General features: G+C 37.6%; 1 protein-coding gene across 1 annotated transcript; it reads right to left on the bottom strand.

Annotated features, from left to right (window-relative positions):
• Nucleotides 1-4,572: 4,572 nt before the first annotated feature.
• On the bottom strand, nucleotides 4,573-5,388 carry LOC108285050 (signal recognition particle 19 kDa protein-like). The gene has a single exon (XM_037729054.1). It carries the CDS (start codon nucleotides 5,246-5,248, stop codon nucleotides 4,988-4,990), a length of 261 nt encoding a protein of 86 aa, XP_037584982.1. The 5' UTR covers nucleotides 5,249-5,388; the 3' UTR covers nucleotides 4,573-4,987.
• Nucleotides 5,389-16,016: the final 10,628 nt, after the last annotated feature.

Below are 16,016 nucleotides of genomic sequence, written 5' to 3'. Positions count from 1 at the left end.
AAAAAAAAAAAAAAAAAACTACAAGAATTTTATACTTGCAATTGCAAGTATTAACAGCAGAATAGACCCAGTTGAGAAAATAATCTCAAGAGTTCAAAGACTGGCTCTTGAAATAACTCAGTCAGACAAAAACAAGGAAGAGAGAATAAAAAAGAATAAACAAAACTGGTAAATATGGAATTACATAAGAAAAACCAAATGTATTACTCATTGGCATCCCTAAAAGAGATGGGAAGAAAGCAAGGAACTTGGAAAACATATTCCAGGATATTGTCAATGAAAACTTCCCAAACCTCACTAGGAAGGCCAACATTCAGCCCAGGAAATGCAGAGAGCCCCTGATATTACACAATAAAACCATCCTCAAGACATATAATCATCAGATTATCCAAGGTTGAAATAAAAGAAAAAATGCTGGGCCAGGCATGGTGGCTCAAGCCTGTAATCCCAGCACTTTGGGAGGCCAAAGTAAGAGGATCACCTGAGGTCAGGAGTTTGAAACCAGCCTGGCCAACATGGGGAAGGAACCCCATCGCTACTAAAAATGCAAAAATTAGCTGGGTATGGTGGCGTGTGCCTCTAATCCCACTACTTAGGAGGCTGAGGCAGGAGAATCACTTGAACCTGGGAGGCAGAGGTTGTAGTGTGCTGAGATCTTGTCACTGCACTCCAGCCTGGGTGACAGAGCGAGACTCTGTTTCAACAGAGAAAAAAAGAAAAACTGGTCGCTAGAGAGAAGGAGCAGATCACCTAAAAAGGGAGCCCCAACAGGCTAACAGTGGACCTTTCAGCATCAATGAACGGATGGTACCAGCATCAATGAACTGTTTCCATCCAACTGACTTTTGCTGCAGTTTGTGGGAGCCCTTTGTAAGGCTCCTCTCTGGTTTCAAATCTCCCTGGGTTAGGTGAAATGCAGACTGTATTCAAGCAGCCTGATTCCATACCAGATGGAGCTGGAATTGAAGCTTAACTTTAAAGCTTTAAGGTAGTAGTTTCACTTTTATCATTCTAGAGATTCTGTTGTTGGCAAGTTTGTGGTTATAATCCTCTTTAAGGTTAAGATTTTGTCTTACTTGCTGAAGTTTGCAACCTTTTCTCTAGTTCAAAATCTGGTTTCTCTTTAACAGGAGAAAGTAAATGTCTGTGGCTTAAGCAAAATTGTGATTTAAACTGATGAGGTTTTGAAGTTTGGTTCAATTTGGCAAGTTAGAATTCTTCTTTTGAGTGACCAATAATTCATAAAAGACTTTATGAGAATGTGATAAGTCCTGAAGACAAAGGACACTGTTCCTCCTAGCCAAAGGCACCTTAGGCAACCAAGGACTTGTACGAGTCTCAGAGCTTAACTACAAAGGAAGAACATACAGGGAAATTTGCTTAAACTTGTGGGCACACATAAGGTACTGATTTCCCAGTGCTTTAACCACACAGAATTCCTGGTTTTCACTGAGGACACGTAAAAGGGAAGAACCAACCCAAGGGTAACACTTGGGGAGCCATTCCATTAAGTAGCACACTCAATCCAAAACACTTTTCTGTTTGAGATTTTAGTCCTTAAGAGGAAAATACAAATGATGGACAACGAGCCTTCTAAAACTAAGTCTTCCTTGAGGAAAAATCCACCTTTAGAGACTCCAGCTAGATTCAATGTACAATACTTATGGTACCACCTCTTGTCATTATTTTTAAAAATGGTCCCATATGACTTGTGAAGAACCAAAACTTCAATGGCTAAAATGCGGTGCCTTTGAAATACTTCTACTAATTTACTTGCATATTCAAATTAGAAAAAGTTGGCTCTAGGATAAAACGGTAATTGGGAATGTTATTTTCAATGGCATTTGAATGTATCCAAGAGGTTCTGATAAAGTTATTTCTTTACAGGAAATAAAACCAAAAGATTGTCTAAAACAATTTCTGAATTTAAAAAGGCTGCTGAAGTTTCTTCTCCCTCAGGAGCTTTTCTTTTTCCTCCCTCAGCTCCTTTTTCTCTTTATCCTTTACTGTCTAAATTACCATGCCCTGCTAGGGAAATTAAGTATTTGAGCTTATTACCCTGGCTTTTCTGATTTATGTCAACTAGTTTACATGTTAGCTTCAAAAAAAAAAACAAGGCTAAAAACGAGGCTTGGGTAGATAAAGCCCATTGGAAAATCGCCCGGAGGATTTCCATAAATGTTCAAAAGAAGACTGCCAGAATGCCCGTGACACTGAAAGGCGCTATTTGCAAAGATTTCTTTAGTCTTCCAAAAGGGAGTTGATTGGAATAAAATACAGCAATGTCAGCAACATTCAGATGAGTCAGTAGCATCATACTTTAAAGGTTTGAAAAGACTTTTAGACTCCATTCAAGTTTTTCTTCTAATCATCAAAATGATACTCTCCTGAACTCCCAAGTTTATAAATGGACTACACAAAAAAATTAGCTCTAATAATAGAGACATTGCCCTAGCTGGCTACTTCTCAGACTCACAATTTGATTAATCTTGCTGACACATTGTCTTGTACTTTAAAAATGAGAAAGAGAAAAGGCTAGACAAAAAATAAAGCTATGAAGATTATAAATTTGCAGCTAAAATAATTATTCACCCAGTCTGAACTGCTAAAGTACATCCAGTAAACCTCTGAACAGATCTAACCCTCCAAGTTGCAATTATTGAAAAAAACATGGCCACTTTAAAAAAGATTGCTGAAAATTAACACAGAAGGAACCACAGTGAAAGGAGGAAAGGATAAAATAGGAGTACTCCAAGGAACTTAGAGGGATGTTTACCTATCTTCTTACTAATACTCTGGAAGAAATAAAAATTATTTTAAATAGAAAACAATCTCAACCCCTTGTTTACACAAGGACAACGTTTTCTGTAGTAAATCTCATCTTATTACAAGGTCGCATTCCTCAGAGTAAACACTTGGTTCAAATGATAGGTGTCACAAATACTTCTATCAATATACAGGTCTCAACCTGTAGCTTTTCAACTAGGTTCCATACAAGGGACTCATATTTTCCTTTTGGTTCCATGAGCCATGATTCATAGAATAGAGAATTCCTGGAACTATATAATTACTCATATTTATTTTTCCTCAAAGGAAGAACTGTATTTAGAATTATATGGTATGGTATGCGTGGGAGATGACATTATTTGTCTACTCTAGTCTTTTAAAATGAATTCACTTTCTATCTTTTCTGAGTCGTAAAGAAGTTTCCTCTCTTGAGTCAACTTATGAAAGATAATAAACAACATCACATTTTAATGGCACCATTTTGGCTTTTGTGAGCCAGGAGTGAAGAATTGTTCTCAGAACCTTGAATCTGATTTTAGTCTCAGAGCTATACAGGCATCTTCATTAACCTGAGCCTCTGGATTTGACTTGTGATAGAGAGCCCTCTTTGTTTAAATTTCAAAATTCTTGTTCTTAAGGGCAAACACAAGGCTCTAGGGGAAAGGAGAACCTTCCATCTGGAGACTTTTTACTAACTTGTTTTATTCTTTCACATATTAAAATTATTTACCCAGAAGTTAATTAGATACTGAACAAATCATTCTGGAGATTGTGGACTCATAATTATATCCTAACTTATATTACAGTTATTTGTGTAGTTAACTCCCTTACTAAATTATATACTCCTGGAGGGCAGAACCTTTGTCTTTTACATATTTGTCTTCTCCTTTAGCATCTAGTTTAGAGGTGGGGACACAGAAAAGTAATGTTCTTATTATAGGTTTGAACTTTAACTAGATGAAGAGTAGAAATCTGACCCCATCACCAATTGGCTGTATGACTGTTGTCTTTGTTGCCTATCTGCAAAATGGGGAGCAAATTCACCTTCTCCTCCCCTCCCTTCATTCCTTTCTTCTTTTAACAAACACTTACTGAATACCTATTAAGTGCTTGGCACCATGGGATACAAGACAAAATAATGAGTAACACATAAATGGTTGTTGTATTAGACCCCTATTGACTCCAGTAGGGATGACACTATGTCTGAAAGGCTGAGGAAGAGACTCACAGACAGTGAACAAGACATAGGGTTAACTGGAAGGATTCATGTACAGTTATGGCCCATTGATGGCAGGCTGGTTAGGCCCAACTGCTACCGTTTGTAGAAAGCATGCAGTTTTTTTTTTTCCATTTATTTTATTGCATTTTAGGTTTGGGGGTACATGTGAAGAACATGCAAGATTGTTGCATAGGTACACACGTGGCAGTGTGATTTGCTGCCTTCCTTCCTATCACCTACATCTGGCATCTCTCCCCTTGCTATCTCTCCCCAACTTCCCTCCCCCCACTGTCCCTCCCCTATTTCCCCCCAACTGTCTTGTACTTTGTTTCTAGTGTTTCCTTTTTTATTTTACTTAGCCAGGTAGTGTACTCTGATCACTTTTTCTTTCTTTTTTTTTTCAGTTTCAAATTTAATTTCATTAACTTAAAACATATACCAAATGTTTATTTCAAATCTAAATTGAAATTTATCTGAAACAAGTAACTTATTTCAAGTAACTTATTGTACAGTCCATTCTCCATTTAAAAATATTCTTTCTTCCCAAAATAACCTGCACTGAAAGACAAAAAAGTCTTTTATACTGCATAAAAGTGAGATGCAAACTTCTGATGTAAATTTTTTTCACTGTCTACTCTGATGATAAAGATGAGAGGCACAAGTGTTCACAGTTCAGTTCAATGATGCAAACATAAAGCTTCTGTTTTCCTCTGATACAAATTAGAAGCCTCCATTCATGTCTTCTAAATAGTACCACATACTTGATGCTGATCCTAGGTTGCTTCTTTTTCTTTCCTTTCCCTTTTTTACTTCTTACTCCTTGTTGAAGACTTTGGTCACCACCTCTTGTTTTTTGTGTCCTTGTTTTTAGTTTGGGTATCATTTCTGCTGCATACAGCATTACTGACTTACCCAGGAACCGGAAGTTAGGCTTAGTGTATAATGTGATGGGAACTGTACAAGGCAAAGGCTGCCATCTTGTTAGAGCTGGACCCAGACTGTGCCTCTGTATTGGATGTCGCAATTCCATTCTCTAGAGTACATTTTATTTTTCTGAAGAAATACATTAAGTCCAACTGCTGAACATACATCTTGAATCTCTGTAGCTGTAGAATTTTCAATAGCCTTACTTATGGGGATTCGCCTTCCCTCTGTGATGATCTTCTTATTATTTAAATAAGCAGGATAGATGCAAATAAACCTGTCCTGGTTGGCCAGGGACGGTGGGGCAGCGCAAGCCATCTTCACAAGAGTCCAAACATCAACAACCCAGAAGCTACAGGGAGAAACCCGGGAGGAACCCAGCTCTCCACATTTTCTTTCTTAAACAGTATTTTATCTTCCTTTTTTGGCCCAGAGCTAAAACTTACCACATTGTTTCATTTGCTTTGATTTTTTTTTTTTTTTTTTTTTTTTTTTTTTNCCCTTCCTGACACCTTACACTAAAATTAACTCCAGATGGATTAAAGACTTAAACATAAGACCTAACACCATAAAAACCCTAGAAGAAAATCTAGGCAAAACCATTCAGCATGCAGTTTTTATAGCATTTTCACTTAGCACCTTTCGCCTAGCTAACTCCATCTAATCCAGAACAAAGGGCTTTGATCCTTGGTGTGGGCTGCATTGCAAGAGATGGGCTAGGGGTTCAGATGTCCTTCATAGATAAGGAGTGAATCTGGATTGCTCACTCCTAGATTCCTTAGGTTGAGGCTCTGAGCACATTCTTCTTAGACCATAAGGTCATTCTCAGGGTATGCTAAAGTTATTGCTATCAGGTCTGTCTGCCACACAGTGGTCTTTGTTTCCTTGGAATTGTTTTAAGATTGAGAAGGATGATAAAAATGAGTATGGTGATGAATTACAACGTGAGATAGACAGCTAGAGAGGTAGATAGGATTCAATAGGTATTGTTCAATAAATTAATGCTGATGGGGAGAGACAAAGGGAATATGATACTTTAAAAATACATGATTGATTACCAATAGAAAGAGAAAGCAAAGAAAGAAAGAGCTAGGTAAGGAATTCAAATAAAACTGGAGCTATGGATGCAAAAGAAAATTAAATGAGAAGAAAGGGGATATGAAAAACAGGCAGAAACCTAACCTGTGAGGTTGGCTGAGGTACATCTAGAATATCATCAGGACATAAAAATGTCGCTAAATTGTAACCAAAAATATCTCATCATACTCTCGTCTTACTCACTGCTGGATCCTGCGAACTGCCTTTGGCTTACAGTTTAGGGCTCCAGTGTTAAGGGAGGGGAGAAAACAGGATAACTTGAAGACTGTGAACTTGTATAGCTAGAAATGATGACACCATTCATATAAATAAAGCTAGGCACATAAATTAGTTAGGTCTTGAGTTTGGTTTGAAACTGATGATGTTTCAGGTCTGAATGGCTTGTCTAGGTAGAGATAACCAATGGCTAGCTGGAGGTTGGAATGAAAATCGGGAAAATAATCCCTTTGTAAAAACATACCTAAACAATGCACAGTGAAGCCACAAAACAGATAATTCTTGAGGGAAATGACAGAGACAAAGCCAAAGAGAACATACGGAATCTTGAGAGTCATCTCCTGAATGATAACATTCAGGAAATAAGAAAAGGAAATGCTTCAATCAAAGAAAACTAGAGTTGGAGCAAGGTGGAGCAAGATGGCAAAATAGAAATCTCCACAGATCGCAACCCCATGCAAAGATACCAGGTTAGCAACTATCTATATAGAAAAAAACCTCTTTATAAGAACCAACAATCAGATGAGCACTCATAGTACCTAGTTGTAGTTTCATATTGCTGAAAGAGGCATTGAAGAGATAGCAAAAAACAGTTTCAAATTGCTGACACCACCCCTCCCTTCCCCCTCTGGCTGCAGTGGTGTGGTGTGGAGAGCATCTCTACCTAGGAAGGGAGAACACAGTGATTGTGAGTCATTGAACTCAGTGCTGTGTTAGAACAGAAAGGAAAACTGGACCAAACTCAGCTGGCACCCACCTATGGAGGGTGCCATTTAAACCAGCCCCAGCCAGAGGACAATCATCAATCCCTGTGGTCCAAACTTGAGTGCCTGCAAACCTCACCACCAAGGGCCACAGCACTCTGTTTCTACAAGAAAACTTGAAAGGCAGTCTAGGACATAAAGATTGAAATTCTTAATGAGTCCTAGTGCTGAACTAGGCCAAGAGATAGTGGATTTTGAAGGGCACATGGCATCAGATTGATACACCAGCTGGGACAGGCAAGGGAGTGCTGGCATAATCCCTTCCTCAACCCCAGGCTGCACAGCTCATGGCTCCAAAAGAGACTCGTTCCTTCTGCTTGAGGAGAGGAGAGGGAAGAGTAGGGAGGACCTTGTCTTGCATCTTAAGTACCAGCCCAGCCACAGTAGGATAGGGTACCAATCAAAGTTGTAAGTCCCCTATTCCAGGCCCTAGCTCCCAGATGACGTTTCTAGACACACCCTGAGCCAGAAGGGAACCCATTGCCTTGAAGGAAAGGATCCAGTCCTGCAGCATTCATCACCTGCTAACTGGAGAACTCTTGGGCTCTGAATAACCAGCAGTGATACCCAGGTACTACATAGAGTTCTTTGAGTGAGCCTCCATGACTTGCTGTCTTCAGGTGAGACTCAGCATATTACCAACTGTGGTGGCTATGGGATGAAACTCCCTCTGCTTGAGAAAAGCAGAGGGAAAAGTAAAGGGGACTTTGTCTGATACCTTAGGTACCACAGCATGGCCACAGAGGGGTAGAGCTCCAATTGGGCTCTTGAAGTCCCTAATTTCAGGACTTGACTCTTACCATTTCAGAACCTGCCCAGGGCCAGAGGGGAGTCCACTTCCCTGAAAGGTGAGTCCCAGGCCAGGCAGCATTTATGACAAATTGACTTAAGAGAACTTGGGCCTTAAGGGAATATCAATAGTAGTCTACAGTACCCCTCAAAGCCTGGGGTAATCGTGGCTATGGGGTGAGTCACTTGCTTTTGGAAAAAACATGGAAAAGCAGGGAGAACTGCATTGTGTGGTTTCAGTGCCAGAACAGCTGCAATATAATAGAACACCAGGTAGATTTCTAAGGTTTTTGACTCTAGACCCTAACTCCTGGACGGAATTTCTGGACTCACCCAAAGCCTAGGACATTTTACTGCCCTGAAGGGAAGGACACCTGCCTGGCTGGTTTTGCCACCTGTTGATTGCAGAGCCTGCAGGCTTTCAGTGACCATAGAGAGTAGCCAGGGAGTGGTTACAGTAGTTCTTTGGCAAGATCCAGCACTGTGCTGCCTTCAGTTCTGAGCCAGTGCAGTCACAGTGATGGTGGCCACAGAGGTCCTTGTGTTATTCCACCCCCAGCTTTAGATAGCTCAGAACAGAGAGAAGCCCTGTATATTTGGAGGAAAGTAAGGGAAGAGAACAATAGTCTCTGCCTAGTAATCCAGAGAATTCTTCCAGATCTTGTCCAAGACCTTCAAGGTGGTAACCTCCACAAGTCTGCAAGAACCACAATGTTACTGAACTTGGGGTACTCCCTAAAGCAGATAGAGCCTGGATCACAACACCCAAGTCCTTTCAAATATCTGTAAAGCATTCCCAAGAAGAACCTCCTCAAATAAGCCAAGGCAGTGAAGACTCCAGTAAATACCTAACTCGTCAATGTCCAGACACTGAAGAACATCTACTAGCATCAACACTACCAAGGAAAACATGACCACACCAAAGGAACTGCATAACTCATCAGGGACCAATCCTGGAGAAACAGAGACATGTGACCTTTCAGACAGGGAGTTCAAAATAGCTGTTTAGGGGAAGCTCAAATAAATTTAAGATAATACAGAGAAGAAACTCAGAATTCTATCAGGTAAATTTAACAGAGATATTGAAAAAATTAAAAAGAATCAAGTAGAAATTCTGGAGCTAAAAAACGCAATTTGCATGCATTAGAATGCATTAGAGACCTTTAATAGCAGAAGTGATAAAAAAGAAGAAAGAATTAGTAAGATTGAAGACAGGCTATTTGAAAATACACAATCAGAGGAGACAAAACAAAAACAATAAAAAACAATGACGCATGCCTATGGAATATATTATAGAAAAGAATCTCAAAAGGGCAAATTTAAGAGTTATTGATATTAAAGAGGAGGTAGAGAAAGAGATAAGGGTAGAAAATTTGTGCATAGGGTTAAAAACAGAAAACTTTTCAAACGCAGAGAAAGATATCAGTATCCAAATACAAGAAGGTTGTAGAACACCAAGAAGGTTTCACCCAAATAAGACAATGTCAAGGCATTTAATAATCAAACTCCCAATGGTCAAGGAAAATAGTATATCTGGTAAAAATATTCTTCAAATATGAAGGAGAAATAAAGGCTTTCCCAGATAAGCAAAAGCTGAGGGATTTCAACAATAGCAGACCTATCCTTAAGAAATGCTGAAGATAGTACTTCAATTATAAAGAAAAGAACATTAATGAGCAATAAATAATCACCTGAAGATACAAAACTCACGGGTATTATAAATACACAGAAAAACAGAGTATTATAACACTGTAACTGTGGTGTGTAAACTACCCTTAAGTAGAAAGACTGAAAAATGAACCAATAAAAATAATAACTACCACAGCTTTTAAAGACATAGTCTGAACAAAAAGATATAAATAAACAGAAACAACAATAAGTTAAAAAGTCAAGGGATGAAGTTAAGGTTAGAGTTTTTATTAGTTTTCCTTTTGCTGGTTTATTTATGCAAATAGTTCTAAGTTGTTATTAGGTTAAAATAATGAGTTATAAGATAGTATTTGCAGACCTCATGATAACTTCAAACAAACAAACAAAAACATTCAATGGATACACAAAAAATAAAAAGCAAGAAAGTAAATCATATCACCAGAGAAAATTACCTTCACTAGAAGAATATAGGAAGGAAAGAAAGAAGGAAGAGAAGACCATGAAACAACCAGAAAACAGATAACAAAATGGCAGAAGTGAGTCCTTACTTATCAATTATAACATTGAATATAAATATATGAAACTCTCCAATCAAAAAATATAGACTAGTTGAATGGATGAAAAAAACAAGACCCAATGCTCTGTTGCCTACAGGAAACACATTTCACCTATAAAGACACACAGAGACTGAATATAAAAGGATGGAAAAAGATCTATACCAGTGGGAACCAAAAAGGAGCTGATGTCACTACACTTATGTGAGACAAAATAGATTTGAAGACAGAAAGCTATTAAAAGAAACAAAGACGTTTACTATATAATGATAAATGGGTCAATTCAGCAAGAGGATATAACAATTTTAAATATATATGTGCCTAACCCTGGAGCACACAGATATATAAAGCAAATATTATTAGAGCTAAAGAGAGAGATAGACCCTAATACAATAACAGCTGAGGACTTCGACACCCTTCATTCAGCATTGGTTAGGTATTCCAGAGAGAAAATCAACAAAGAAACATCACGCTTAATCTGCACTATAGACCAAATGGATCTAATAAATAGTGACAGAACAATTCATCCATGTCTGCAGAATACACATTATTTTCCTCAGCACATGGATCATTCTCAAGGATAAACCATATATTAGGTCACAAAAAAAAAATTTTAATTGAAATAATATCATGCATTTTCTCTGACCACAATGGAGTAAAACTAGAAATCAATAACAAGAAGAATTTTGGAACCCATACAAATACATAGAAATTAAACAATATGCTCCTGAATGACCAGTGCGTCTATGAAGAAATCAAGAAGGAAATTGAAAAATTTCTTGAACAAACAATAATGGAAACACACATACCAAAACTTATGTGATGCAGTAAAAGCAGTTCTGAAGGAATTTTATAGCTATAAGTGTCAAAACATCAAATAATAATCTATGCATTTTAAAGAACTAGAAAAGCAAGAGCAAACTAGACACAAAGTTAGTGAAAGAAAAGAAATCATAAAGATCAGAGCAGAAATAAAGGAAATTGAAATGAAGAAAACAATACATAACATCAATGAAACAAAAAGTTGGTTATGTGAAAAGTTAAACAAAATTGACAAACATTCACCTGACTAAAAAAAAAAAAGAGAGAAGATCCAGATCAACAAAATCAGAAATGAAAAAGTAGACATTACAAATGGTACTGCAGTAAGTCAAGGGATTATTAGTGGCTACTATGAGCAGCTATATGCCAATAAATTGGAAAATCTAAAAGAAATGGACAAATTCCTGGATACATACCATATGCCAAGATTAAAACAGGAAGAAATCCAAAACCTGAGCAGATCAATAACAAGTAATGAGGTTGAAGCCATAATAAAATGTCTCCCAGCAAATTAAGGCTCACAACCTGATGACTTCACTGCAGAATTCTACCAAACATTTAAATAAGAACTATTACCAAGCTCAAACTATTCCAAATAAATAGAGGAGAGGTAATACTTCCAAACTCATTCTATGTGGCCAGTATTACACTTATATCAAAACCAAAGACACATCAAAACAAAATAAAACCAAAAACTACAGGCTAATAGCTTTGATGAATATTGATGCAAAAATCCTCAACAGAGTACTGCTAAACCAAATCCAACAATACATTAGAAAGATCATTCATCATGACCAAGTAGGATTTATCCCAGGCATACGAGGATGGCTCATCATAGGTAAATATATAAATGTGATACATCATATCAACAGAATGAAGGGTAAAAATGATCAATGATCTTTTCAATTGATGCTGAAAAAGCATTTGATAAAATTCAACATTCCTTCATAATAAAACACTCAAAAAATGGTGATAGAAGGAACATACCTCAACATAAACAAGCCATATATGACAGACTCATAGGTATTAAATAGTATCATACTGAATAGGGAGAAACTGAAGGCCTTTCCTCTATGATTGGGAACATAACAAGGATGGCCACCTTTACCACTGTTATTTGTCATAATACTGGAAGTCTTAGTTAATCAGACAAGATAAAAATATAAAAGGCATCTGAATTGAAAAAGAAGCAGCCAAATTATCCTTGTTTGCAGATGACATAATCTTGTATTTAGAAAAATCTAAATATTTCACAAGAAAACTACTAGAACTGATAAACAAATTCAGTAAAGTTGCAGGATACAAAAATCAGAGCATTTCTATATGCCAAAAGTGAACAATGTAAAAATATGAAAATTAAAAAGTAATTCCATTAACAGTAGCCACAGATAACAATAGCCACAGATAACAGCCACAATAGGAACTAAGTTAACCAAAGAAATGAAGGATCTTTATAATGAAAACTACAAAACACCTGTGAGAGAAATTGAAAAGAACACCAAAAAATGGAGATATTCAATCATTATGGATTGGAAGAATCAATATTGTTACAATGTCCATACTACCGAAAGCAATCTACAGATTCAATGTGATCTCTATCAAAATGCGAGTGACATTCTTTACAGAAATAGAAATTGTGGACCCACAGTAGCTCAAGCTATTCTTAGCAAAAGAACAAAATGAGAGTAGTCAAATTACCTCACTTCAAATTATACTACAGAGTTATAGTAACCAAGACGGCATGGTACTGGTATAAAAACAGACACATAGCCCAATGTAAGAGAATAGAAGACTCAGAAACAAATCCATACACTTACAGTGAACTCACTTTTGAGACAGGTGCCAAGAACATACACTGGGGAAAGACAGTCTCTTCAATAAATGGTGCTGGAAAAACTGGATATCCATTTGAAGAAGAAAAAAACTACACCCTGTCTCTTGTCATATACTAAAATCAAATCAAAATAGATTAAAGACTTAAATCTAGGACTTCAAACTATGAAACTACTACAAGAAAACACTGAGGAAATGCTCCAGGACATTGGTCTGGGCAAAGATTTGTTGAATAATACCCCACAAGCACAGGCAACTGAAGGAAAAACCAACAGATGGGATCACATCAAGTTAAAAAGCTTCTGTAAAGCAAATGACACAATGTACAAACTGAAGAGACAATCCTCAGAATCGGAGAAAATATTTGCAAACTACCTGTCTAACAAGAGATTAATAACTAGAATGTATCAGGAGTTCAAACAACTCTATAGTAGAAAACTAATAATCTGATTTGAAAAATGGGCAAAATATTTGCATAGACATTTCTCAAAAGAAGACATAAAAATTGCAGTCATATAAAAGTTACTCAACATCATTAATCATCAGAGAAATTCAAATCAAAGCTACAGTGAGATATCTTACCCCAGTTAAAATGGCTTATATCCAAAGACAGGCCATAACAAACGCTGGCGAGGGTGTGGAGAAAAGGGAATCCTTGTATACTGCTGGTGGGAATGTAAATTAATTCAAACACTATGGAGAACAATTTGGAGATTCCTCAAAAAAAAAAAAAATAGAGATACCATAAGGTTAATAATCTCACAATTCAGAAGGGCCCCTCCACACTCTTGGAACTGTACACCCATTAGGAACCTTAAGGTAAAGCTCTTCAGGGAACTTTCTCCCCAGAAGCAATGGCATCTATGATGTGGATAGCTTTCTTCCAAGATCACAGATCGAGAGTTCTTTGCCATCATGAGACTCTTATCTTTCAATGTGTTTCCTTGCTTATGCCTCTGTGAACAATGGAAGTAAAATGGGGGTCTGTTGTGTGTGCTCATGGGGTATAGCTTTATTTGTGAAAGATTTTGCAGCCAGCCTTATACATGGACAAGCTTATGTTGGGATAGTGCAAGATGAAGAGCCAATGTAGGTAAGAAATTTTAATGGTGTATTTGGTTGCCTAATAGTCAGAAACAAAACTTTGGTCGACTCCTCTTAAACTACATCATGGGTTAAAGAGAACATTGCCAGACCAGGTGTGCTGGCACACACCTGTAATCTCAGCACTTTGGGAGGCTGAAGTGAGCAGATTGCTTCAGCTCAGGAATTTGAGATCAGCCTGGGCAATATGGTGAAATCTGGTCTCTAACAATAATACAAAAAATTAGCCAGGCATGGTGGCATGTGCCTGTAATCCCAGGTACTCAGGAGGCTGAAGTGGGAGGCAAAGGCAGCAGCAAGCTGAGATTGTGCCACTGCACTCCCGCCTGAATGACAGGGCAAGACCCTGTCTCAAACAAAAGAAAAAAAAAAAAAAAAGAGAGAGAGAGAGAGAGAGAGAAAATTGCCAGGAAGTCTTCATTCTTTTAGATGGGCATCATTTTTAGGTCTTCTTTCCCATGATTTAGAGTAAATTAGGTAATGATTACCAATTAATCTTTCATGACAGGATCTATAGCAGATTCTATTGTTAGGCTATGGTTACACAACAGACTTTAAATTCTCCTGTGAAAGTTTTGCTAAATATTAGAAATGCTCCAGATTACTTACTGGCTAAACAGAGAAGTATTTGTGCAGTTGCTTGCATGACTTGTCACCATGGGGAAATAAATTGGATACTATAGATTCAGTTGTAGGGGATTAATGAACAGGCTGCTTGGTTAAAGTATATAGACTCTTTACCCAGCTCATTCTTTGATCAGTTTAATTTTAGTTGCTTTGGTTAATGAGTATCCTGGCTAAAGGGTATACTCCAAACCCTGGTATTATTCTCCTGATAGTCATAATAGTAGTCTCCCTGGTGTGTTGTATTCTCTTAAAAGCTTTAAATATTTGCACGTCGCCATCCCTAGAACATCAAATGGTCTCTTTTCAACTGGAATGACAAGAGCTGAAATAAATATGTTACCATGAGGGTACGAGGACCTATGAATGATATGCTGAGACCAAAAACCCAAAATGACAGTAAGAGTGTCACTAAGGCCCTAAGTTTTGGTCATACTCTCAACTAAATGAGAAATTGATCAGAAGGGAATAATTTTTAAAATAAAATTATGGGAGGTCATTGTTTTGGACTGAGCTCATGCAGTAGGCCTCAACAGACCGGACCAAACCAAAATACAGTCACTCATGCTAAATGTGACATAATCCAACTAAGACTTTAAAGAAATAGATTATAGAACAGACCAGGCCTTGTTTTTCTCCTTTAAATAGGACATTCCAGCACACGGAAGTACCCTCTACTCTAACCCTTGTAAAAAAATAACCTTAAGTTCTTGTTCCCCCCTTACAAAGCCCACTGTTCTGCTATTTCCTAGTGGATTTTGAGACCAAATGCTTACATTTACAATGGTCATAGTTTTCATCAATGACTAAAGTTTTGGTCCATCTCACAAAATTGAGAGAGGATGACCAAAAGGGAAAAAATGTTAAATCAGGTTTAGTCTAAAGCTAACGCCTCACATATTTTAAGTTCAGCCTAAAGGTTTCTTTGTGCATAGTGAACTATAACCTAAATGGAGATGTAAATAGGCTGTAACCTACTTTTGTGCCAATCACCCAGTTTTGGCCAATCAAAGGGGGCCAGTTGTTTTAACTATGTTCAGATAAAACTATGTTCAGAGCTGTAACCAGCCTGGCTGTTTCTGTACCTCATTTCTGTTTTCTGTAAGTCAGTTTTCATAAGTCATTTTCCATTTTCTGTCCATAAATCTTCTACCATGGGGCTGTGCTGGGATCTCTCTGAGCCTACTCTGGTTAGAGAGGCTGCCTGATTCATGAATTCTTTGTCTAATTAAACTCTGTTAATTTAATTTGGCTAAGGATTTTTTGTTAACAGGGTGATTGGTAGGGAAAGAAATTTGATGGAAATGACAATACATTGTAAAGAAGGGTTTTTCAGAATAGGGGTGATGTGCATAGGCTTTTAGTAAGAAAGAAAGGGACAGGAGGTGAGAAAGACATTCAAAAGGAGAAGAGAAACTTGATGAAGAAAGGAAGTAGATAGAGTTAGGAGTTAAGGCAAGAGTGGGACCTGGGTATAAGGATTACTCAGACAAGGAAAAGAGAAGCTTCTCCCTCTGCCAGAAGGAAGGAGGATGTAGGCAATGAAAATGAAGTCAGGAATTCTGAGGCAAAGAGGGAAGTATGGTCGCAGAAAGCGGAGGAAAGATGGTGGTTTTCTTACTGCATAACCTG

This window comes from Cebus imitator, unplaced genomic scaffold (assembly GCF_001604975.1).
Source record: "Cebus imitator isolate Cc_AM_T3 unplaced genomic scaffold, Cebus_imitator-1.0 Scaffold288, whole genome shotgun sequence".
Lineage (NCBI taxonomy): Eukaryota > Metazoa > Chordata > Mammalia > Primates > Cebidae > Cebus > Cebus imitator.
The sequence above is the reverse complement of the archived record's forward strand: the minus strand, read 5'-3'. Positions and strand labels throughout refer to the sequence as shown.

Excerpts from the sequence above, each read along its gene's own strand:
- LOC108285050 (XM_037729054.1), bottom strand. The coding sequence starts at position 5,248 with ATGGCTTGCGCTGCCCCACCGTCCCTGGCCAACCAGGACAGGTTTATT.